This window comes from Lactuca serriola, chromosome 9 (assembly GCF_051521515.1).
Source record: "Lactuca serriola cultivar US96UC23 chromosome 9, Lser_US96UC23_V15, whole genome shotgun sequence".
Lineage (NCBI taxonomy): Eukaryota > Viridiplantae > Streptophyta > Magnoliopsida > Asterales > Asteraceae > Lactuca > Lactuca serriola.
The window spans coordinates 200,403,573-200,428,231 of NC_136416.1; the positions used below are offsets into that span (position 1 = coordinate 200,403,573).

General features: G+C 35.1%; 3 protein-coding genes across 6 annotated transcripts; 2 read left to right on the forward strand and 1 right to left on the reverse strand.

The window, feature by feature from the left end:
* Positions 1-4,745: 4,745 nt before the first annotated feature.
* Positions 4,746-9,027, forward strand: LOC145072687 (alpha-L-fucosidase 2-like). Its single transcript, XM_079019152.1, has 10 exons — positions 4,746-5,105; positions 5,238-5,383; positions 5,461-6,293; positions 6,383-6,515; positions 6,593-6,751; positions 7,154-7,378; positions 7,463-7,564; positions 7,672-7,807; positions 8,048-8,243; positions 8,541-9,027. Exons 1-10 carry the CDS (start codon positions 4,868-4,870, stop codon positions 8,872-8,874), a joined length of 2,502 nt encoding a protein of 833 aa, XP_078875278.1. The 5' UTR covers positions 4,746-4,867; the 3' UTR covers positions 8,875-9,027.
* Positions 9,028-9,280: 253 nt separating this feature from the next.
* On the forward strand, positions 9,281-10,695 carry LOC145076627 (uncharacterized). 4 transcript variants are annotated; one of them, XR_013692732.1, is made up of 4 exons: positions 9,281-9,519; positions 9,606-9,749; positions 9,999-10,068; positions 10,475-10,695. XR_013692732.1 is itself a non-coding variant. In XM_079022438.1 (4 exons), exons 1-3 carry the CDS (start codon positions 9,374-9,376, stop codon positions 10,019-10,021), a joined length of 279 nt encoding a protein of 92 aa, XP_078878564.1. In that variant the 5' UTR covers positions 9,282-9,373; the 3' UTR covers positions 10,022-10,068; positions 10,475-10,695. The 4 variants fall into 4 exon arrangements, 3 of the variants coding, with proteins under 3 accessions (XP_078878564.1, XP_078878563.1, XP_078878565.1); XM_079022438.1 differs by having other exon boundaries at positions 9,282-9,519; positions 9,606-9,715; XM_079022437.1 differs by lacking the exon at positions 9,999-10,068 and having other exon boundaries at positions 9,282-9,519.
* Positions 10,696-17,839: 7,144 nt separating this feature from the next.
* Positions 17,840-21,507, reverse strand: HAT3.1 (Homeodomain-like protein with RING/FYVE/PHD-type zinc finger domain-containing protein). The gene is made up of 9 exons (XM_079019818.1): positions 21,192-21,507; positions 20,435-20,819; positions 20,187-20,352; positions 19,982-20,105; positions 19,749-19,861; positions 19,132-19,668; positions 18,720-18,998; positions 18,539-18,628; positions 17,840-18,434 (listed from the first exon to the last, which is right to left on the reverse strand). Exons 2-9 carry the CDS (start codon positions 20,788-20,790, stop codon positions 18,045-18,047), a joined length of 2,055 nt encoding a protein of 684 aa, XP_078875944.1. The 5' UTR covers positions 20,791-20,819; positions 21,192-21,507; the 3' UTR covers positions 17,840-18,044.
* Positions 21,508-24,659: the final 3,152 nt, after the last annotated feature.

Sequence of the window (24,659 nt, forward strand, 5' to 3'; positions counted from 1 at the left end):
TATTTTGGGGATCTTTACCGTTCGGGCGCTGACTGATCGTACACACTGCTTCTTTCTTGCTTACCACAAAACCATTTACAAAAGTTTATGCCTTTATTTAAAAAGTTTCCTCAAATCCTCGGTTTGAGTTCAGTTACCCCCGAAGGTGCACCCGAATCCCTCAAACCTGGCTCTGATACCAATTGTAACAACGCAAATTTTCAAACAAATTTTTCATTTTAAAAATATATTTATTTCCATTCAAAACAAGGCATAAATAGTTTAAGTATTCTGTCAAATACAAATAGTCAAAATCCCAAGATCATAAAAGTATTCTTCAGTGTGTATCGATCACGCCGGCGCCTTCCCACGGTCCTCGCTAGTACCTGAAATACATGCACAACAACTGTAAGCATAAATGCTTAGTGAGTTCCCCAATATACAACTTACGCACATACGCCTTTCCAGGCCCTGACCTTCCGGTCCATGTGTCTCAGGGGACTTCCGTCCCTGCTGGGTAAACCTTCCGGTCCTACCCACGCCGACCTTCCGGTCCATCACACAACATATTGCCTTCCGGCCCATAACATATTGCCTTCCGGCCCATAATATAATCGCCTTTCGGCCCATAACATACATAGCACATATAACAAGCAGCTTACCACATATAGCATACATATCACATATCATAGCTAACCTTCCGGTCACACAGTCAAACCCTTCCGCGTACAGTATAGTGAGAAGACTCACCTCGTAAATGCTGAAAGCTAGCAAATCCTGAAATCACTCGTGCACAATCCGACGAGCTACAACCTCCCTATAACATCACATATCTCATTAACACTTATATCTTCTAAGTGTGACTATCCCTAAGAAGTCAGACTTAGGTCAACTCTGGTCAACGGTCAACGGTCAACTCGACCGGACTCGGCGAGTACCATGGCGACTCGGCGAGTCTAGACGTCCTCCAACTCTCTGGGATTCCCTATCTACTCGTCGAGTATCCTCCTTGACCCGACGAGTTACTCCTGGGAGAATCGCGGGGCCACCCCGACTCAACTCGCCGAGTCTAAAGAACAACTCGACGAGTCCCAATTAATCTTCAAGCTACTCGCCGAGTCTGCTCATCGAACTCGGCGAGTCCATGCCATGCAATCGCTCAAACTGCATCCTAAGGTCAGAACTGCTTCGACCATTCCTAGGTCTGGCCTTCCTAGGATGATCCACCACGTGAAGCCCTCATTTCAGTGCTCATGATACACCATGTGATTCATAGTTTACATTTTGACCTAAGGCATAAGGATTCCAATCCAAAACCTTCATCAATTCCCGAAATGCATAGACATGGGACATTCTGGACCTCCAAGGGTCTCAATACAGGGTTACACTCGTTTAGGGGACTAGGGTAACAGTCAATCTAATCACACAAGGGTTCCATAAACCCTAAATCCATAAATACATCAATATAGCAGAGCATACACGAATTCTTACCTGGATGATGTATTCTCTGTGTCCCTAACCCTCAGAATGTGACCCCCTTGCTGCTCCTTTAGCCAATCTCTTCTCTTCCTTGCACAATCACTCTTCTATAATCAACAATGGCCTATGATCCTTGCTCCAGATGCACCCAATCGATTTAGGGTTCTTCTCAGAAGGCTAAAATGAATAATGACGGCCAATAAGTCTCCTTTATACGTCCCAAACCTGAACGGTTAGGGTTTTCGCTAAACAACGTAGACTCGCCGAGTCCATATCTGGACTCGTCGAGTCCAGTCGCGAACCCGCGACCAAGTCTACGATCCTACTCGGCGAGTCTAGGCTCCAACTCGCCGAGTCCCCTCTTAAATCACCCCAAAAACATAATTTAATAATACCTGAGATTTCGGGCTGTTACATAATTCCGCCATAACAAATATTTTAAATAAGCATAAATAAAAGGTTTTAAAAGGTCACGAGGTGATGTCACAAAAAAATAACTAAAATATAAGAATGTGGAGAGACAGTTATTAGTCGCTCTTTTGTGCTTAAGTCTTCAACCAGGTTTAAAGATTTTGCTTCTTTTGTTTCGGTGAAAATCAATGTGTGGTATATGAGAGGCAAAAATAGAGTCCCCAAAGATCCAAGAAACATAACTGCAAATTAAGGAATGAAATATGTGTATGCCCTTGATATCACCACCATTTACGCTCGATGGTGAGGTAAGAAGCAATAGGCGGCGACATTGGAAGCACAAATGGTGTAGGGTTCTTTTTCCAAGAGCACCAAACGAGAGAGAGAGAGAGAGAGAGAGAGAGAGAGAGAGAAAGAGAGATAAGAGTGTGAAAACAATTATAGATTGTGTAGGGTGTGTGTATGGTGGCAGTGGTTGGGATGAAATGGTAACGTGATGTGTGAGGCTTAGTTGTGGATGTTGCGTTGAGGGTTATATATATATATATATATATATATATATATATATATATAGAGAGAGAGAGAGAGAGAGAGAGAGAATGGGTATGTATGTATTTTTCAACCCCATGCCAATAACTATTCATCGCGACAATAATACCTTAAATGTTGCTAACATTGTCCTGTAGCGTGATGTGCTCTTATCAATAGTGCTAACATTTTTTCAAATGTTAGAGTTTATAGTTGAAATCATAGCTCATCACGCAAAAGGCAGTTTAATAATTACCAGGGAAAATGTCATTGTGGCACAATAAAGTTATGTCTTTGAGTCGATTTGGTCACCGAACTATTGTTTTGCCCAATTAGTCATTAAACTTGAAATTTTCCTGTAAATAAGCCATTATCATGAGTTTTAAATCATTTCCCCCATTAACTAAGCTACGTTGCAAGCTAGCGTGTAAGGGAAGTTGATTTGGCATTGGACAACTGTCACCATGTCACCGCATGCTCACGTTTTGATTACTGACTTTGGATCATCTAAGAAATTTTATTTTTGCTTTCCTGATTATGTGTTGAAAGATGTTCATCTGTAGTTAGCAATATACATAACATAAAGAAATCTTCTCATTAAAATATTTTCCTAGAAATCTAACATCACAACGATCTAAATATGATAATGAAGTAAAGCAGATCTAAGATTAGGTCTATTTGGATTTCAATTTCGATTCAGACATGTGATTTCTTTAGGGATTAAGAAATGTACTTGACTACTAGATTCAAGCCATTATGCTGCCACAAATCGCAAACATCCAATTTTCTTAAATCGATGATCTTATGCCCACTTTCAAATCCATGCATTTAAACTAATGTAATTAACAAATTGAATAAGATCTTATGATTATCCTCCGGTGAAGAGAAGTCCTCAATACTAAAGGGCTTCTAGCCCAACGGTATGAGGTGTCCTCCCTCATTGAGGTCGAAGGTTCAAGTCATGTTTGGGACATAGGTGGTGTTATGAGTAGTTTAGTAGGAGTGAGTTAGATTTGTCGTTCCAAAAAAAATCGTCAATGTCATCATCATCTACAACCACAACAGAAAACAAATTGTTCGCCTTCTTCTTAATCGAAGTTGATGATATTGTATCCTCCATCGTGCACCCTTTCCAGAGGCACTTCAATTGAGGATGTGAACTCCAATTATCTGTGTTTGAATTAACGATTGTTAGGGTTTCAAAATCATTATCATTATCTTCGAGTCCCGTTACAGCTACCGAAAACCAGTTCAATTCTGACAGGTCTTTACCCTCACTTGCAATTGTAAGTTGGGGCTCAGAAAAACCCTAAAGAGAACGAATGTGCAATATTTTTGATATACTCAACCATATGGCGCTCTTTTCTTTGAAATCGTTTAGATGGCACCATTATTAGTATGTTTTTAAAAAATTAAAGCTCTCCTCGATAAAACTAAATGACCGAATTAACTAGAGGCAGAATTACATAAATTGTCGACGGGTATGATGTAGTGGAGTCTTAACCGAATTTGATGTGGCGATAGTAGTCCAATGACAAATCAACTCCCCTTACATGTCTCTCACATAAGCTAGTTAATAGGGGAATAATTTAAAACTAACATACTAGTTTAATTGATAGGAAAATTGTAAGTTCGTGACTAATTATGCAGAAAAATAGTTTGGTGAGTAAGAGTCAAATACATAACTTTACTTTTCAACATTTCAACAGTGATATTTTGTCTGTCTGATTACCGGTACAACTTAACCTTTTTTAATCCCTTTAACGTTTATAAAAATATATGATGCCATTTATTCAAATTTTATATCTTAAATCAATCAAGGTTCAATTGCTAAAATAGCAATATATTTCAAACCACTTTACAGAATTAAAGTAATTGGTACATAATACTTTTTTTCTCTATATAAATTTTATATAATTATACAATATAATATTTAATACACAAATTTTTATATATAAAAAAAGTTATTGGGTAAGAATGAGTTCTTTATTTGAAAGATTTGCATCTTAATTCTATTTTATAACACTCACGTTGTTACATTTTGGGATAAGTTAAATTGAACCTAAAATGATGTTTTTCTTAGTTTTAGGCTTTTAGCTTAAACGTGTCAAAGAGATTATTATAGTAATCTCCATTGATAACGCAAACAGGAGTAAGATCAAGAAACCACTTGACTGGTACTCTTCCCAACAGCGAACACCGACACAGAAAAGGGCCCATTGCACATACACACACAGAGACACAGTAACCTAAATTTCATCAAGAAATTACTCTTCACGGACCCACCCTCCTTAATCCCCTTTCTTGTCTTCTTCTTACAGCATTTACTCATGGGTCGTCCTCTTTCCCGGGTCGGGTCAACAATACTACACACACATTTAGGTAGACACAGAGAACTAGAGAGAGAAAACAGGGAGTAGGTTCTGCAATTGAAGAAAAAAAATAAGCTTTTTGGTAGGCTTGAGTGAAAATGGAAGACAGTGATGACGAATGGGTCATGGTTAAACCAGTTTTAGATAAAGATTTGTGGAATCCGTCATCATCCTCATCATCATCATCAAGCAGCTCGAATGAAACAGAGAAGAAAGCTTTGAAGGTGATTTTCAATGGTGAAGCTAAGCACTGGACTGATGCTATCCCCATCGGCAATGGCCGCCTTGGTGCTATGGTCTGGGGTGGTGTCGCCACTGAAACCATCAATCTTAATGGTAAATTTTTCTTTTTTAAAACTACCCATTTAAGGAATTCAAGGATTTTTAGGTTTTACCATTTAAAGTTGAACATTTTCTTCAATCTTGAAATGTCATTGATGATTTAATGGATTCTTGTTGTTGTTCAAGATGACACGCTGTGGACAGGGGTTCCCGGAGACTACACGAACCCAGATGCTCCGACAGCATTGTCGGAGGTCAGAAAGCTCGTCGATGACGGAAAATACCCCGAAGCTACTACCGCCGCCGTCAAATTGTCCGGCGATCCCTCCGACGTATGCTTTTCGACTATATTTCTTAGTGTAAACGACCATATGAGTTCATCTAATCTCTCTTTCTCGTAATAATGAAGGTTTACCAACTTCTGGGCGATATAAACCTAGAATTTTCCGACGATCTTGCTGCCTACGATGATAAAACGTATCAAAGAGAGCTTGATTTAGATACATCCACAGTAAAAGTCAAATACTCTATAGGCGAAGTTGAATTCACAAGGGAACATTTTGCTTCATACCCAGATCAAGTTATCGTTTCAAAAATCTCCGGAAGCAAATCCGGATCTTTATCATTCACTGTATTTCTCAACAGCAAGCTCCATCACCATTCCTATGTAAACGAACAAAACCAGATTATCATGGAAGGATCATGTCCTGGTAAAAGAAAACCGCCGACACTTTTTGCTAAAAATGATGAAAACCCCGAAGGAATAAAGTTTTCCGCGATTCTTGATTTGCAAATTAATGGCGACAAGAGCATCATAAGTGTTCTAGATGAAAAGAAGCTTAAAGTCGAGGGGTGTGACTCAGTTGTGTTACTTTTAGTAGCGTCGTCTTCATTTGAAAGCCCATTTACAAACCCTAAAGATTCAAAACGTGATCCAGTTTCTGAATCTTTAAACACATTGGAATCATTGAAAAACTTTTCGTATTCAGAACTTTATGCTCGCCATGTCGATGATTATCAAAAACTATTTCATCGTGTCTCCATTGAGCTTTCAAGCTCGAATAATGAACAAAATGTCGCGACTTCTGAAAGGGTCAAATCTTTTAAAACAGATGAAGATCCTTCTTTGATTGAGCTTTTATTTCAATACGGGCGTTATTTGTTAATATCATGTTCACGACCTGGTACTCAACCGGCTAATTTGCAGGGAATATGGAATAATAAAGTCGAACCCGCTTGGGAGTAAGTTGTTAAACTTAAAATACTGCAAAATTAAATTTAATATCTTTTAAAGTTATGTTATTGAAATATCTTGTGAATTTATTATGTAGTGGTGCTCCTCACTTGAACATTAATCTTCAAATGAATTATTGGCCTTCACTTTCGTGCAATTTGCATGAATGTCAAGAACCTTTGTTTGACTACATATCATCTTTATCGGTCAATGGAAGTAAAACTGCAAAAGTGAGACGCTTTTCTTCATTTTGTGGCATTTTTTTGAGTTAATTGTTGTTTTTTTGTAATGATTTTTTGTGTGATAGGTGAATTATGGGGCCAATGGGTGGGTTACACATCAAGTTTCTGATATTTGGGCCAAAACATCCCCCGATCGAGGTGAGGCTGTGTGGGCTCTGTGGCCCATGGGTGGAGCTTGGCTTTGTGCCCATTTATGGGAGCATTATACGTATACAATGAACAAAGTAAGATTATGCTTTTAGTCTACTTCACATTTTACATTCGTTAAGCTTGTTTGTTATACGCGAAAGGATCATTATACTTGTTCCATCTTTTTTGGTCTGAGTCTCAATACAAGTCCAATGCATGTCAAAACGCAGTACAACCTGAATAGTCATGTTGTCATGTTAAACACAGTACAACCTGTTCAGATATGTCATGTCAAACGCAATACAAACTGTTTATGTCATGTCAAGCGTTGTACAACTTATAACGTGATCATCTTATGTTATTTGTGTCATGTGATGTGATCCTGTCATGTCATGTCTTGTCAAACACAAATGTAGCACTTCCTGTTATGTCATGTCATGTCAAACGCAGTACATTCTTTTATGTCATTTGAATGCTAACATGTATCAAATAAATAGGAATTTCTAGAAAATAAAGCGTACCCATTACTAGAAGGATGCACATCATTTCTTTTGGATTGGTTAATTGAAGGGAAAGGAGGTTATCTTGAAACAAATCCATCAACTTCTCCAGAACATATGTTTATTGCACCCGATGGTAAGCCTGCAAGTGTAAGCTATTCAACAACAATGGACATGTCAATCATAAAAGAAGTATTCATCGCCATTGTTTCTGCTTCCGAGGTAATAATAAATTAATAATCCACATTTAAAATTCTTTGTATTTCACGTCTTTTGAAAATAATAAAAAAATCTAAAAATCAACAGGTTTTGGGTAAAGAAAAAAGTGATTTGATTCAAAGAGTTCTTAAAGCTCAACTGCGACTCTACCCAACCAAAATTGCTAGGGATGGTTCCATTCTTGAATGGGTATTGATTATTTTGTGTTTCTTTTTCCATTTTTGAATTTCTTTTTTTTTACACTAATGCACCAGATTCCATCAGAACTTTTTATTAAAATTTTGAAATGGGAACAGGCACAAGATTTTGAAGATCCAGAAGTGCATCATCGCCATGTGTCGCATCTATATGGGCTTTTTCCTGGGCACACAATAACTGTTGAGAAAACTCCGGATCTTTGTAAAGCTGCAGACTATACTCTTGTCAAGAGAGGTAATTTTGACTTTTGGAAGTCAAACAATGTACTTCTCCAAGTTAAAATTTGGCATGAATATCTCAACTATAAAATCCTAATATGATTGTATTTGTAGTCTATGTCATAGAGTTTAGTTTAGCTTTCAAGTTTATTCTGAATGTCAAAAAAGTTTTGTATATATTTAGAAGACTCAAAAGTAGTCCTTTTGACCTCAAAAGTCAAAGTTTAAAGAATTTGTTTTTGGTCTTGTGTGACAGGCGAGGAAGGTCCCGGATGGTCAACTACATGGAAAGCAGCTTTGTGGGCCCGGCTTCACAACAGCGAACATGCATACCGAATGGTCAAACACTTGTTTGACTTGGTTGACCCTGATCATGAAAGTGATTATGAAGGAGGGCTTTATAGTAATTTGTTCACAGCCCACCCCCCTTTCCAAATTGATGCCAATTTCGGGTAAGCACAATCTGAATTTACATTTTACACCCTTCTTTGTTCCACCCACCTTAAAGTTTATGAATATCATAAAACTTGTTTTTTTGGAATATAAGGGTAAAATGGTCATTTACTCTCATTCAGACGGTTTATTCAATCTAAAAAAGAAACAACAAATCTTATGTATACAACATTTTGTCCTGATAGACAGACATCATTACCCATTTAGCGACTTTATCCATACACAGATAGGAAGTAGGAACTCATTGTTGATATCTAGTCTATGTAAAAAGACGTAAATGCCCTTGTTGGTGTTAGATTTTGTGCAGCGATAGCTGAGATGCTTGTTCAGAGCACGATGAAGGATCTGTACTTGCTTCCTGCACTTCCTAGAGACAAATGGTCAAACGGTTTGGTCAAAGGGTTGAAAGCACGTGGGAATGTAACAGTTAGTATCTCATGGAAGGAAGGTGATCTTCATCAATTTGGTATTTGGTTATCCAAAAGCAACAAATTAGAAGGTTTAAAGAATCAGAATTGTACAAAAAGAGTGCATTATGGAGGAAGTACAATCATGGCTAAAATGACATTTGGGAAAGTATACACGTTTGATAAGAAGCTAAGATGCATAAAGACAACATCTTTGTTTTGATTCATTTAATCTTTAGTTTTTTTGAATTTGTACTCGATTACTTGGCCACATGTAATAACATTTTGATGAGGTTTTTGTATTCTTCCTCGTATGATATGGGATGTAAGAGATTTCATTTAATTTAATAAAATAAATTACGTATTTGTCTTATAATATTGAATCATTATCTTTATGTCATTTTATATTTTTCATGTAATGACATTTTACATTTCTTAGTGGTTTTATCAAACGACATTTTTCATTTATCAGCTAATTTTTCAAACAAAATGTCGTCGAAAACCATAACTAGAGATTTTTGAAGAAAGAAAAAAAGACAACAAATTAAAGTTAGGGTCTATATTGATAAAAACAATACCGTAGGGATGACTTTTGTAATTTACTCAAAATATGTATTCTCTACTAATTTAGGTAAGCGAAAAGGAGAAAGAGAAACCCTACGAATCGTGAAGCTAAAACCCTTGTGGCATTCGCAAGATCTCTTCGTGTGATTCTCAGAGAAATGGCATGGCGTGGTTCGATCTCCAGGACATTGATGTCCGCCACAAGAAATTCATCTTTCCGCTCTACTCCGCCGCCCCTCCCTCGCCTCCGTCCTCCTCAGGTTTCCGCTCCCCGCGTCCACTCCAGCCGCCTCCGTAACCCTAGGTATTTCCTTACCCCAATTTCTTAAATCTCGTATATCTCTTCTCTCAGTGTTGTCATTTCTCAATTCGATTTAATTTTTGTTGTAGGACCTTGGGAGAATTAGGATGTGCTCAATCTCTGATGCCGATGGTTGCCGGAGCTCGGCTGACGTCTCACCTCACTGTCAATGTGCGCGCGTTCTGCGAGCTGTCTCATGGTACCTTCTGCCGCTCTTGTCAGGATCGCTAGTAGTGAGTTTTTTGCTGTTTCTAGGACACGCATCAAACACTTATCATCATCTTCTTCTTCACTCAAATTTGCCTGAATGAAATCACTATTCCCAATTTTGAAATCAGTCTTTCTTCATTAGTTTATAGGCATATAGGTAAATTAGCTGTCTGATTCTTGCTGTTAGACTGCTTGAGTAATGTGTGTTTTCAAATTTAAATTCTTTTTAACATAAGAAACAATGGGATTGGGATTTGTTTGATTATTGGTAGGATTGAATGGAAAAGATGGGTGATTTCAAGCAATTTCAAGCATCAAAAGGCACTACAGACATACAACATTGTAGGTTTCTCATTTTTTTTGTTACCTTTTAATCTTTTCTGTAACTTCATAACACAACTTTCCAACAAAGACAGAATCTTTATAACTTATAACAGATGTTAGATCAAGTTAGGAAGAAACCAATGTCTTAAGTAGCAATTTTATTTGAAATTTGAAGTTTTGAGCCTTGTTTTTGTACAACTTTCCAAATAAGTTTGAATCTTGTTTGTGATTTTTATAAATATCTGCATTTTTTTTTATCTGGTTAACTTCAAAGAATGGTGCATTAATGCTATATGCTTTTTGGTATCTAGCATGCTTATTGAGTTTTCTTTGATTATTAGAAGATGAAAACCATAGTTTTTTATATGATATTGAAATGCTTTTTTCAAACATAAAAACTGGTTTGGAAATTTTTCTGATGCAGGTACTTGAGTGGTGATTGGTTAAGCAAAGCTTTTTAAGAGGCATTGATAGTAAGTGGATTCATTGGATGGAGCAGTTTTTGTGTTTGGAATTGGAACATTTAATAAGATTTAGATGTTTTTACATCTTTTTTCACCCTTTGGGCAACCTAAGGATTGGTTTTTTTGAGACATTTCATGTATATTATTTTAGTTAATGTTCATTTATATTTGGATTTTTAAACCATGTTTCTTAGTTGTTTTATGTTTGCAATTGTATTGTTTATTATTGAAGGATTTGATCAAATTTATATTCATATACTCAAAGGCACTTACCACATCCATTTTCACGTAACCATGAATGAGAATGAGATTAGAGTTTGTAACCTCACGGCTAAAGTCTTGATACAACACCAATGTCCAAAGTTTTAGAAATTAAAATTAGGGTTTTCTTTTTTAGACATAATACAATATTATAAGTGAAAATTAATATTTAATGAAATATAGAATAAGAATGTATATTATATTTAAACGTGTCAACGGGTTGAAAATTCCAACCCAACATATTTACTTAAATGAATTAAACGAGTTGAACTATTTATATAAATGATTCGAAAATATTGTATCAACCCAACCCAATGAATTAAACGAGTTGAACTATTTATATAAATGATTCGAAAATATCGTATCAACCCAACCCACCGATGCCAAGCTCCTTATAAGGTAGTTGGGATATAAAAAGGGTTTGAAAGAGTTTGCTCTTCCCGATAACATGACATGTATGGCCGAGTAGTGTAGGTACGTTATCTTTTTATTTTCTTTGTATTTTTCTTGCAATATTTACATTTATACATTTGTCTCATATCTATTTAATTTTTATTGCTACTTTCACTTATATCCCCATCCTATATTATTTATCATTGTGGCTTGTTCTTATATGTAGGAGGTCATCTTTAACGCAACGCAGTCTTTCCATCTTTGGGTGAATGTTGCATACATCTTACCTTCCATTTACCTCATTCATTTGTTATATAAGTTTTGATGTTCTATATTTCATCAACGCACTTGATGTTTGAATAGTGCAAATGGGATGTACCAATTGTTTTGAAGAAAATGCCTTTTAGGTGCTTAACATTTTTGGTTTAATTTCCTACAAGTTTATACTAAGCGTACTTGAATTTAGGCCTTTTGATCATTAAACATTTGTTTATAAGATTCAAACATACGTTATTTCTATAAATACTTCAAAAACATAGTTATGTATGGAACGTGTGTAACATCCCGACTCCCATGTATAAATTTAAAGTGTTTTATATTCATTTTGACAGGGCAACTAGACGAGTTGGAGGCCCCAACTCGTCGAGTAGAGATTGAGATGGCCGCGTGAACTTTGGAATCAACTCGACGAGTTGGAGTTGAGTGTGAAAACCCTAATTTTCAGGGTTTGCACCCTATTTAAAGAACCTTAAGTCCTTTACCCCTCCTCCCTCATCACCTTATCACCCTGAGACAAACCCTAATCGAGCTGTCTTCCATTTTGAGAGTGTTTAAGGCTAAGAGTGTGTGTTTTAGTGCATTCCTTGAAGAAACTTGAAGAGTAAAGGGGCTTGGAACAAGAAGGAGTCTTTGGATTCGACATCCATTCAGTTGTAGCATCCATTTGGAGGTAAAAAGTCATAACCTTAATCACTTGTTTGTTAGATCTCTCCATTAGAGAGTTTATCGTCAATTTTAGCTTCTTCTTGAATCATTTAATTGTTTGAGCATGCTTTGAAGCTAAGACTTCAGATCTGGACACTACTAGGCCCCTTAGGCCTAAAGACTCAAGCTTTATCAAGCTTTGGCAACCTTCCATGCCTTAAACCCTTTGTTGAGTTTTGTTTTGGCAAAGTTAACCCCTAAATGCCATACATGGACGTAAAGCTTGCAGCTTTACGTGGTATCTCAGCCCTAGAAAGGTAGATCTAGAGTTTGAGGCCTTAGTCTCACTTAAAAGCGTCTAAATGAGTGAATGGGCTGAAGGAACTCGATGAGTTAGTTAGGGTTTTCCCCGATATTCTGAACACTATACAAACTCGACGAGTTGGTGAGACAACTCGGCGAGTTGAGACGAATTTTCCCGATTTTTCTGAGAACAGAAGGAACTCGACAAGTCGCGTAGATGCACTCGACGAGTTGGGTCAACATGGATTGTTGACTTAAGTGTTGACTTCCATTGACTTTTAGGGTTTGGTCAAGTTGTGGACCTTGGAGACCATGGAAGGGTAAAATGGTCTTTCACCCTTTCTGAGAATTAGTAAAGGAGTTAGCTCAACATCTTTGGAGGAGTTATTATAAATTGTTAATTAGAGATTATTATGACATATGTAGGCGGAGTCTAGACCGACAGTTAAGTACGAGACATACTTGCTTTACTTACGAGGTGAGTCTTCTCATTATACTTACCAGAGAGGTAATTACTATGCGACCGGAGGGTCTTATCTGTGTTAATGACCAGAGGGTCTTATGTGCTTATACTGAGATATGTGATATTATGCATTCTTTCTTTATGATTCATGTTGTATATTATTCTGTGCATTTATTGAGATAGGACCGGAGGGTCCTCACTGAGATACAGGACTGGAGGGTCCAACCCGAGCCGTGAGACCGGAGGGTCTTCACTGAGACGCATGACCGGAGGGTCCTTATCGAGTTATAGCCATGAGAGGCTAATTATTGTGTGTGGTATTTTGGGGAACTCACTAAGTTTTGTGCTTACATTGTTGTGTGAAATGTGTTTCAAGTATATCTCAGGATCGCGGGAATGCGCCGACTTGATTGTACACACCAGCTAGTTGATTTGTGTTTTGAGGATTCTAGGATATTTGACAATCTTATGTCTTGTGTTTGAAACAATTTTATAAATTAAGTATGAGAAGTGTTAAACTGTGTTTTGTGTGGATTTAAAAATGAAATTTTTATTTGAAAATTTAGAGTGTTACAACGTGTCTCGATATGAAACCTTAAAATGCATGTATGATATGTGTTGTGAGCCCACGAAGCACTAGACATTCACCCTCATACCATATTAGATATCTAAAATCATTGATTTTCTTTCCAACATATATACATATAAACTCGATCTTCCTTATTAAATTGAATGTCATTCCTATATCCATTACTCATCATTGATGCATTTCCTATATCCATTACTCATCATTGATGCATTGAGTTACTAAATTGAATGCCATTCCTATATCCATTACTCATCATTGATGCATTTCCTATATCCATTACTCATCATTGATGCATTGAGTTACTAAATTGAATGCCATTCCTATATCATTTACTCATCATTGATGCATTCGAACTCAAATCCAAGTCATGGATAAGGATCAACACCTCAATCTGTAACGCCTGTGTTTCCGGGCTTGCCATTTTTAGCAATGTAATAGTCTAGGTTAACCTTTGTAACCCGTTTTGAAATAATAAGAATGTATTATTTGAGTATTATGTGTTTTGTGCTTAATTGCTTAATTATGTGGTCTGATTAATTAAGAATAAAAAATAAGCGTCAAAATTTAAGTGTAAAATAAACTTAATATCTTTGGATAATGTTGTAGTAGTTGAAACGAGGTTTCCAAATATATATAGAACGCCTAAATCTGACTTCGTATGAGGAAGTTATGATTTATTGAAGTTTCGGCTTAGCGGTGTGCAGCCCGAAATACTCGATTTGAGATCGAGCGGTTTTTAGCTGAAGCATTCTAAACGAGGATCGAAGGTCTCGTTGTTGGTATCGAAGCGATAAAAAGTTAGGCGAGAACGGACGTCAAAAGAAGAAGTTATGAATTTATAACGAAAGTTTCTGTCGCGGCCTATTAAAAATAAATAATAAAAATAAAGTCGAAATTAGCCGACGGAGTCTAAACGAAAGTTGTAGAGTGTAGTCTCACCTTCGCGTGGATATAGAGAACGTCGAAAACGGAGTTCGTATGAAGAAGATATGAATTTCCGAAGTTTGATAAATAAATTGTATTTATTTTTAATTGAAAAATCCGGCATTATCCGAAGGGGGAGTCACCAGTCCGATACGACGTACGCCCCGCGTACGCGAGTACACCCCGCGTACTCCGAAGAGTGTCGACACTTCGGATGACGCATGCAGTGACGACTTCGGAGGCCAGTACGCGCCGCGTACTCTGAGGCTCCAGCCTCCTATAAATAGGATCCGAAGGCAGCCGAGTCTTTTGCCAATTTCTTCTCTTCTCTCTCCCGCTTTGCATCGTTTTGCATGCCAGAAATACCCCGAAGCCCCGGTATTATTCTCGAGCCCCGAGGCAAGTCCCGAGATCCTAAAGATCCCAAGAAGTGCGGTTCCCGAGCCGAAGCTCTGCCCGCGAGAAGTTTGATTTTTGTAGAGATCTGCTGAGGATTACTACTTCTGCAAGTCGTAGTGCTGTCCAATCATCTTCTGATCAAGTGAGTGTATACTACCTTTCATAAACACGATAATAATACAAGTATGGTTCGAGTGTATTAAGTATATTGTTGTTTATATGTGTGAGTGTGTAGTTACTTTCTTCTAACGCATGATTATGAAGTATTTTATACGAAATACGTGTTATGTGTAGAATTTGTTGTTATGTGTGTGAATGTATGTTCACCCTCTTCCATCTCATAGATCTGAATTGCTTTCTATGAAATACGTGTTACGTGGGTATGCCTCATCTGTTGTGTGGGATATATATTGAATGAAAATGATATACAGGTTTCAAACTATGTATGAAAGTATATATTTTATCTACTAATATGTTGGGTAGAACATGGGTAGATAGTTGGTGTGTAATAAACAGATGAGAGGCCTCGATGTTGTTGTTGTTGTTGATCAAGTTATTCAGCGGAGTATGGATAACGACCACGGACTCTTTCTAGACAATCCAGTGGAACGCTAGCAGGTTCATAACCTGTAGGTGTTGTGAACGATGTGTTCACCGGTGTACTCTATCCCCCTCATGGTTGCCTTTAGGATATCTATTGTTGAGGAAACCCCTTCGCAGTGATGTCCGTCCCGATGAAAATCCTAGATTAGGTCCCTTGAGATAGATGTTATTTTAGGGACGTAAAGTGAGGATAACGGGAATGGGTAATCGGGATAGTGATTGGTTGGTGAAATTAAATATAATTAATTTATTGTGGGTTGAAAACCCTATATGCTCACCAGGCTCCCAAGCCTGACCCACTCAGTTTTATTTGTATTACAGGAAGTGGCACAAGGGCGTAAGATGGATGGATCATCTTGTTGTTTTGTTTACAAGTCTGTATATGTATATATTTGTTGAATGACTTGTAATGTTATCGTTTATGCTTTATGGTCTGTATCGGAACATGACATCCCGAGTTTTGATTATATAATGAAATGCATCTCTTGATGAAATGCTTTGATAAATATTATTTTATCATGTTTTGTTTTGGGAACAAATTTCGCAACTTTTTCAAATCAAAAGGATTTACTCTGAAATTATTTAAAAGCATAAATGAAAATCGGTCTTTTCTGGCCGAGATTTTGAGGATGTCACACAATCCCAAAGGGCCAAAACTACTACTAGTTTTAGCAATGTTTTAAAAACCGGTTTGAACCGGCCGGTCGAACCGGTTGGACCGGGAACCAGGAGAAGGAACGATTCAACTATCACCGGTTTTACATTGATTTCTGAACCGGATTGAACCGGCCGGTTTTTAGAAAAAACCGGTTGAACTGGTCAAAATAAACCGGTTGAACCGGTTAAATCGAATAAAAACACATGAAAAATAACCATTTACATAATAAACTTTGGTGATTTTTTTCAAATCTATTTAGTTTTCTTTAAATAAAAACATATGGTAAATATTATAAATCCATTTGATGTGTTTGTATTCATCAAAAACTATATTTCGTTTGGATATTATACTTTATTAATTTTTCATTTTGACGTATATGGATTGATGTAAAATACTAAAACTTATGGTTATGTGTTATTTTAATGTGTTTGGATTCATCTACAATTTATTTTTATGTGTATTTTTAATGTTTGAACTTGTAAACATCAAATTCATAATTTCTATATGTATTTGTGTAGGAAAATAGAAAAAAAAAAACATGAAAAATATAGAAACCGGTTCACCCGGCGGTTGAACCGGCCGGAAACTGGTCACCATACCGGTTCAACTAAAAAACCGGTTTTTAAAACATTGAGTTTTAGCGGTTGTGTAATAACCCGAAATGAATAGTCACCATTCAGCGCATAACACATTTGATACAACAATCCCAAACTCAAATCCAAGTCACAAACATGGATTAGCACCTAAATCAGTCAACATTCAAAATATTTGATACAACCTTCTCTTAGCCATTAAGAAGTTTGAATCATTCAACACTAAGTAGTTCAATTTTATCAAACAAATTCGTTACTCAAGTAAGATAAAACAAGAACCAAAACATACATGGAACATTTCATGTCTACAAAACTAACCATAATATAGTAAAGATACATCGAATAAATTCATTAATAGTTCAATTTTATCAAACAAATTCATTACTCAAGTAAGATAAAACAAGAATCAAAACATACATGGAACATTTCATGTCTACAAAACTAACCATAATATAGTAAAGATACATCGAATAAATTCATTAATAGTTCAATTTTATCAAACAAATTCGTTACTCAAGTAAGATAAAACAAGAATCAAAACATACATGGAACATTTCATGTCTACAAAACTAACCATAATATAGTAAAGATACATCGAATAAATTCATTAATAGTTCAATTTTATCAAACAAATTCGTTACTCAAGTAAGATAAAACAAGAATCAAAACATACATGGAACATTTCATGTCTACAAAACTAACCATAATATAGTAAAGATACATCGAATAAATTCATTAATAGTTCAATTTTATCAAACAAATTCATTACTCAAGTAAGATAAAACAAGAATCAAAACATACATGGAACATTTCATGTCTACAAAACTAACCATAATATAGTAAAGATACATCGAATAAATTCATTAATAGTTCAATTTTATCAAACAAATTCATTACTCAAGTAAGATAAAACAAGAATCAAAACATACATGGAACATTTCATGTCTACAAAACTAACCATAATATAGTAAAGATACATCGAATAAATTCATTAATAGTTCAATTTTATCAAACAAATTCGTTACTCAAGTAAGATAAAACAAGAATCAAAACATACATGGAACATTTCATGTCTACAAAACTAACCATAATATAGTAAAGATACATCGAATAAATTCATTAATAGTTCAATTTTATCAAACAAATTCGTTACTCAAGATAAAACAAGAACCAAAACATACATGGAACATTTCATGTCTACAAAACTAACCACAATATAGTAAAGATACATCGAATAAATTCATTAATCCGCAAATTTGTATCTCAACAAAAAAATGTCCAACTTTCTTTGTCATCACATAAGTTCTTACAAAAACCGCTACAACAACCACGAAAACAACACCAAATTAGGCCTTAAAATCCACCATCACATTAAATCAATATTTCATAAAATGTGATTAAATTTCACATTTTATATTAATCACACTCTTTTAGCACGAACCCTACCACTTCTCCGAGCACTTTGACTCGATAAATCCAGTGGAGATGAATTAGCATCTTTCAAATTCATGTCCTCATTATCCCCCTTTGCTTTTCTCTTACTAGATTTTATGGGCGTTGACTTTTCCCCATTCTCTTGCTTGGTTGTTGACTTCTCCCCATTCTCTTGCTTGGCTGTTGACTTTTCTCCATTCTCTTGCTTGGTTGTTGACTTTTCCACATTCTCTTGCTTGGTTGTTGACTTTTTCAGATTCACTTGCTTGGCTGTTGACTTTTCTGGTGTGGGGCCCGGGGTTGGGGTACTTACTCCACTTTTGTGCTGTTCAGGGTGCTTAGAACTCCTACGAGCATTTTCAAACCATTTGCTGACCTGTCAAGTAATATTTATTAATAATACACAAAATATTATAAACTATACATGAAATAGAAGAAATATTGTCATCAAATTATATAAATAATACAAAAGATTATAACCTGATTCAGAGTGAGATTCAATTCTTTCATTAGATTTTCTTTGATATTTCGGTTAGGGTATTTGTTTTCCTTGAATATTTCATAGAGTCTCTGCATAAGAAGAATAAATTGGAATTAAAAAACATATATATGATTGTAAATAATATTAAATAGTATTTTGTTACAAGAATTATTAAGATACCTTAGTAACAGCTTCCCCAAGTTTTTTATTTGATGATTTAGCACCACTTTTATCACCAGAACCAGCTGCAGAAGAACCCTTACGTGCTGAAGTACCATTTTTGCCCTCAACATCTACCTTCTTACCATTTTTTCTTACAGGGGTAGTAGAGTCACTTTCTTTCTGTTTTTTATTCAAGTCTTCACCCTTTGCCTCTTTAGTATTCTTCCGTCTCTTTGGCCCTTCAGAATCAGAAAAATCCTCATCGCTTGAATCCGATGAAACATTCCCATATGCCTCCTGTATATACAAGGGTAAAATGGTCATTTGATTTGATTATATTTAAACAGCTCATTCAGTGCAAGAAAGAAACCAACAGGGGTAAAACCGTCATTTCTCCATTCAGAGAAAAGGAAAAGAAACATGCTCTTACATCATGCAGCTTTTTGTAGTCCAATCTCTGAACATGTCTCCTTGCAGTTATAGGGGCAGAATCGTCATTTTCCATATCTGTTTTCAAGATTTCTTCATCTTTTTCAGATACTACAGACTCTTTAACAACTTCAGCTGATGTCACTTCATTCTTACTGATGTCACCAAGATCCTCTGAATCAGATGTAAAATCTGATCCAGAACTTTTGGCCTTATGATCATCATCATCATCTGAATCTGAATCTGCTTTATCAGGATTAAAATCATCATCTTCTGAATCATCAGAAGGAAGCCCTAAATACTGTTCTTCATTATTATTATTATTGTTATTATTATTTGCTATAGCTCCCAAATCTTCAGATGCAGAAGAGAAATCAGAGTCATCAGACTCATCAGAGCTTGGATCCTCTACATCCACCTCGTCTTCTGCTACCTGTGGAGCATCAGGGTTATAATCGTCATCTTCAGAATCATCAGAGGGAAGCCCTGAAATGTCATTTAAGTTGTCCCCAGATACTGCAGTTTCAGGGAAGACCTTCTGCAGTTATCAAAGATATGAAAATCAAGATTTTTGTAGAAACCCAAAAGGAATATTTTTTTTAAAATGACCAAACTGACCTCCCAGGTATCATTGATGGACAAATCTGTCCCCATGGAATCATTTAACAAGTCAACACAGTCAACCTTGCAATCACAAGCAGGGCAAAGCCACCCTTCATCACCAGGAGGAACTGTATACCAAAGAGATGATAATAAATGATTGGTTATAAAGCTCTTTATGTATTAATTAATGTTAAAAAATGTGTTTTTTATTTTTTGTAAAAATTAAGGATGTGAAATTGAGATGCTACCTTGTTCTTTCAATAAAGGTGGATCCAAGCAAAATTGATGAAATCCACGATCACAAAATCCATCACAAAGAATAATATCATTGTCAAGTTTCACTTCTGTTTGTGCACATTTTGCACAAAATATCTGCCAAAAATATTAATAACAATAAGATAAAAGATTAAAAGTAATAATAATAAAAAGTTAAAAGTTACAAGAATCTCTTACATCTTCACTGTCGATTAGCCCATCAGAATCATATAAAGTATCTGGAAACCTTCCTTCTTCACATGATTTATCAATCTTTTGAAAAAGATCTCTTATTCTCAATTTGAAACGATTAATATCTGATTTAGCACGTTGAAGCTCCTTCTCTGGTCTTATTTTCTCTAAACTGTTTGTCACAAAACAAAAAACAGATATAAATAATCTTGTTTTTTTTTTTGAAAATGGAAGAACAAATCACAATGTAAAACCTTTGGCCTTTCCACCCTTCGCCAACATAAGCATCAATGAAGAGTTGTTCATAGCTCATTTTCTGTAGTAAATATCTTAAATGTGCTCTTATTTTTGAGAATTCGTCATTTTGATCCTTTTTTATCTTCTTTATCTTCTTTCTCTTCTTTTCTGTGCTTGTTTGATCTTGTGGAGAAGGATCTACTGATTCAGGAGCTTTAGGTTTCTCTTGCGATCTTGTCCTTAATACCCTTGGAGTGTGAGTACCGATTTTTTCTTTTTTTCTTGTTTGCCCTTTCTTCTGACCTGATTCCTTGCTTACATCTCCTTGAGTTGGAGTTCCATTGACCACTTCATTACTCTTGTGATTTGCCATGTTTGATATTATGCTATTTGACGATAACTCTGTTCAAAATGGCATGTCAATAATCAAAAAGAGCCTTAAGATTAAACGAAATATAGATATTGCATATCATGAAACGCAAGCATTATATAATCTTTTTTTTTCCTTGATTAAACTTCAATGAAAACCAACAGATCTCATAAAAAAAAAATCCAGTTTCTTCTCCTTTATCTAGCTTGTTTCCAACAAATGGGGGTGAAAATGCATTCATTCCAGAAAATCCCAGATGAAAAGTGTGCGATTGATTCAAGCTCCCAAAGTTTTACATTAAACATCAGCTATTTAAACCAAGAAAGTCGAGCAATTCAACAAGATGAGCATATACATTTCTACGTAGACATAAGATATGAGTGAATATGAGTGCAGCAGCTTACCTCGTTGAATAAGAGAAACAGATCTTGAGATGAAGCAATTTGGCGTATGAAAGAATCTAGGGTTTTGGAAGTGAGAGAGTTTTTTTGAAAGAGAGAAGGTAAGTCGGTGGTAGTGGTGGGTATGTGGTTCCGATATGGACTCTCCGCCGCTAATGGGTTTAGATGTTGATTGTGAGTGACCAAAATTTGATATGGTGATGAAAGAGAGAGCGCTGTTTTCGCATCACCTGCGCGCGATATATTTTCCCTTTCCCTCCAATCTCTTCCCCCTCTCCTCTTTTTACTCTTTTCAAAGTCTTGTGTCACTCCCTCCACCCCTAAAAATAAACAAATAAATAAACATACATACATACATGTATAAATAAACTAGCCACATTATCTATAGGCATCTTTGTTATTTTAGGTATATGTCGATTTATTTTAAACACCAATTTTGATTTCACTTTCACTCGGAAAGAAGCAAGCATAATCCTTCAATATTTCAACCAAACCATATTGTAAATGTGTGATCTCCTGTTTTAATCAAGATCAACCATCTTTGACAATAATTCCCTAATTCCAACTAAGTAGTTCATATCATATATAATTGAACGAGATGGGCTAAGGCCCAGAGTAGTATATATCTAGGGCATAAGTTTAGTCTGATAACCAAACCATCTTGACTCAAAACTTTTAGTTTAATGCAACAACATAATTTATGTACGACTCATGATGAGTCTGAACGCAAGGCCCACATGACATGAAATCGAAATAATTGAAGCGACCTTGAAAGGTTGTTTTTGAAGGGAGTGTAAGGTGGGCGACCACACAAAGCCAACGTCATGGTGGCCCACTTTTTTACACGCACACACACACACACACACACATATATATATATATATATATATATATATATATATATATATATATATAAAGAGAGAGAACTAGGTTCAAATGTGGATTGACATCTATTATGCGAACGTGCTATTCCGTAGGAATGAAAAAAGAAAATATATTGTTTAATAATGTGAATATGTTCAATCTTACATAAATATTGACATTATCACGCATTCTCACCAATTAAATCGTCTATAAGATTATTATACACAGTTTCTTATTATTCACATTCTGTCAAAATGTTGTCAGAATGTTTATTGAGTCGTATTCTATAAGAATGAAAAATAAGTGAAAAACAATACGTGAGAACAAAAATGAATAAAAATTAGTGAGAATGAATGTAAATGACAATAATTGTGTTAGGTTGAACGTATTCACATTACTAAACAACTTATTCTTTTAGTAATTTTCATAGAATAGCATTGTCCACTCGTCCGTACAATAGTTTCTCATCCACATTATAACCTAGCTATATATATATATATATATATATATATATATATATATATATATATATATATGTGTGTGTGTGTGTGTGTGTTTAATTTAATATACCAATAAAGACTATATATCATATTATCATTCATTTGTTTTGATTATAACACATTGAATTATCATAGTACTAGTTTACAACCCGTGGGAACCACGGTTATAAAATTAATTAAACTTTTATAGTAAAAAATCAAAATTATTAATCAGTTATTTTAAATAAATTATTAATTTAAGAGATGTTTTTTTAGTTATGCGAAATTATAATCGTTGATTCAAATAGATATGTAAAATTAATTTTTAATATATATTAGACATTTTTTATTTGTGAATTAATGAAACATTAATATAAATTTTAAATTTTAAAATAGAGAATAAATACATTGATAAATAGCATCACATTAATGAGGAGGTATAAAAAATTTAAAATAGAGAACTAATATATTGACAAGTGGCAACACATTAATTAAGAGGTCTAATATAATTATACATGGCAAAAGAACTACTCTTTTATTAGTATAGGGATTAGCAAATTTTGTATTTATATATAAAAAAAAAAGTTATATTAAAGCGTCCATTTGGTTTCAATCGACGCATAAAAGAATGAATATTGTATAATAAACTTCTTTAATTCCAATTCAGTGATTAACAAATGTTATTTTTAATTTTCTGATTTCTCCTCTACTGCAGCAGCTTTAAAAACGATCGTTGTAGTAGTCGGATTCTTCTCTAAATTGATTTTCGTCACCTCTTCTCTAAATCAACTGTCATGGAGTATTTTTCTTTTGCTTAAGAGGTAGAAAAACGATTTTTGGAGTTTGACATTTGCTTCATGTCTCAATAGGTACTTTTCTTTTCAAAATTTGTACCTTTAATATCTTATTTATTTGTTTTGTTTAGGAGTTTGCTTCAGGAGATCTGGTTGTTTACCATTTTGGTTTAGGATTTGGAGTTCGAAATCTCAAATAAGTTATGGATATCTATTTTGTGTTTGGGCTCTTCTATTTGATTTCGAAACCATGAGTAATGAGTTGCTTCATAGCTCTATGTCTTATTTTTATGGTTTGCTTCAGTTATAATTTTTTGTTCTGATTTATAAATCTCTATAGTTCATATCTTAATTTCTAGAGGCAAAAGCACGCAAATTATATAACTTTTACATTGTCGCTCTTCAACAGTAGGTTTTTAAAAAATATTCATACTTTTTATTTTATGATTTATTTTCCGACCACTCTACATCTAGAATGTGGAAACGTAAACATAAATAGACTCGCACTAAAATTCCAAAAAAGATTTATATTTTTTATTATATGATTTATTTTTTAGATCACTATACATCTAAAATGTGAAAACATAAACATATATAGACTCACATTAAAATTTCAATTTTTTTAAACGGTGAGGTTAATGGTTAGAAGTTACTATCATAATTTACACTAAACTTCCAATTAAATTATCCTTCTGGTTAATTTCATTACTTAGGTATTAGAATATTGTTTTTGGTGAACGTCTCTCTTCTTTAAAGATGTTTTTTTTTTCCTGAATTTCATGTTTATTGTTTAAAGGTTTGTTATTTTTTGTTTTCAATTTTCATTCTTTATGATGATTTGCTTCTTATTATTATTCATCAATTTAGTTGCTCTCATGAAAAAAATAAAAACTCTTTGAATAAAAAAATTGTTAAATTGTTCTCCGAAAAATAAATTTTGTAGTTGGGGAACCTGTTTAAGGAAAGAAGAAAAAGCTTAAGCATGCCTTAATATATTTGGTGGTTTGGTTAATCTAGTGTTCAACAAGAAGAAAAGCTCTCCTTTAAAAAGTGCGGATGATATTCAATTAGTTACTTATAAATGGATTAAACATAGATCTCCCTATAATTTTATTTGTTTGGTTCGATTGGCGTATCTTCCCTTGTAATGCTTGTAGGGATGAGCATATGGATCGGGGAACCGGCCGGAACCGGAACCCGATGGAACCGGTCGGGCCGGGACTGAGACGTTATTTTTGTGGATTTTTGGAACCGGGAACCAGTAGGAATCGGAACCAATATAACCGGAACCAGTAGAACCGGCAAAAACCGGAACCGTATGATGCTATTTTTCG

What these genes read in the sequence shown, in the direction of transcription:
- LOC145072687 (XM_079019152.1), top strand. Translation starts at nt 4,868, where the DNA reads ATGGAAGACAGTGATGACGAATGGGTCATGGTTAAACCAGTTTTAGAT. An exon ending in AAAGTCGAACCCGCTTGGGA is followed by an intron (nt 6,294 to 6,382) that starts GTAAGTTGTTAA and finishes TTTATTATGTAG; the next exon opens with TGGTGCTCCTCACTTGAACA. An exon ending in CCATTGTTTCTGCTTCCGAG is followed by an intron (nt 7,379 to 7,462) that starts GTAATAATAAAT and finishes AAAAATCAACAG; the next exon opens with GTTTTGGGTAAAGAAAAAAG.
- LOC145076627 (XM_079022437.1), top strand. Translation starts at nt 9,374, where the DNA reads ATGGCATGGCGTGGTTCGATCTCCAGGACATTGATGTCCGCCACAAGA. An exon ending in AGCCGCCTCCGTAACCCTAG is followed by an intron (nt 9,520 to 9,605) that starts GTATTTCCTTAC and finishes TTTTTGTTGTAG; the next exon opens with GACCTTGGGAGAATTAGGAT.
- HAT3.1 (XM_079019818.1), bottom strand. Translation starts at nt 20,790, where the DNA reads ATGGCAAATCACAAGAGTAATGAAGTGGTCAATGGAACTCCAACTCAA. An exon ending in ACTACAAAAAGCTGCATGAT is followed by an intron (nt 18,999 to 19,131) that starts GTAAGAGCATGT and finishes TTGTATATACAG; the next exon opens with GAGGCATATGGGAATGTTTC. An exon ending in TTGGGGAAGCTGTTACTAAG is followed by an intron (nt 18,629 to 18,719) that starts GTATCTTAATAA and finishes CTTCTTATGCAG; the next exon opens with AGACTCTATGAAATATTCAA.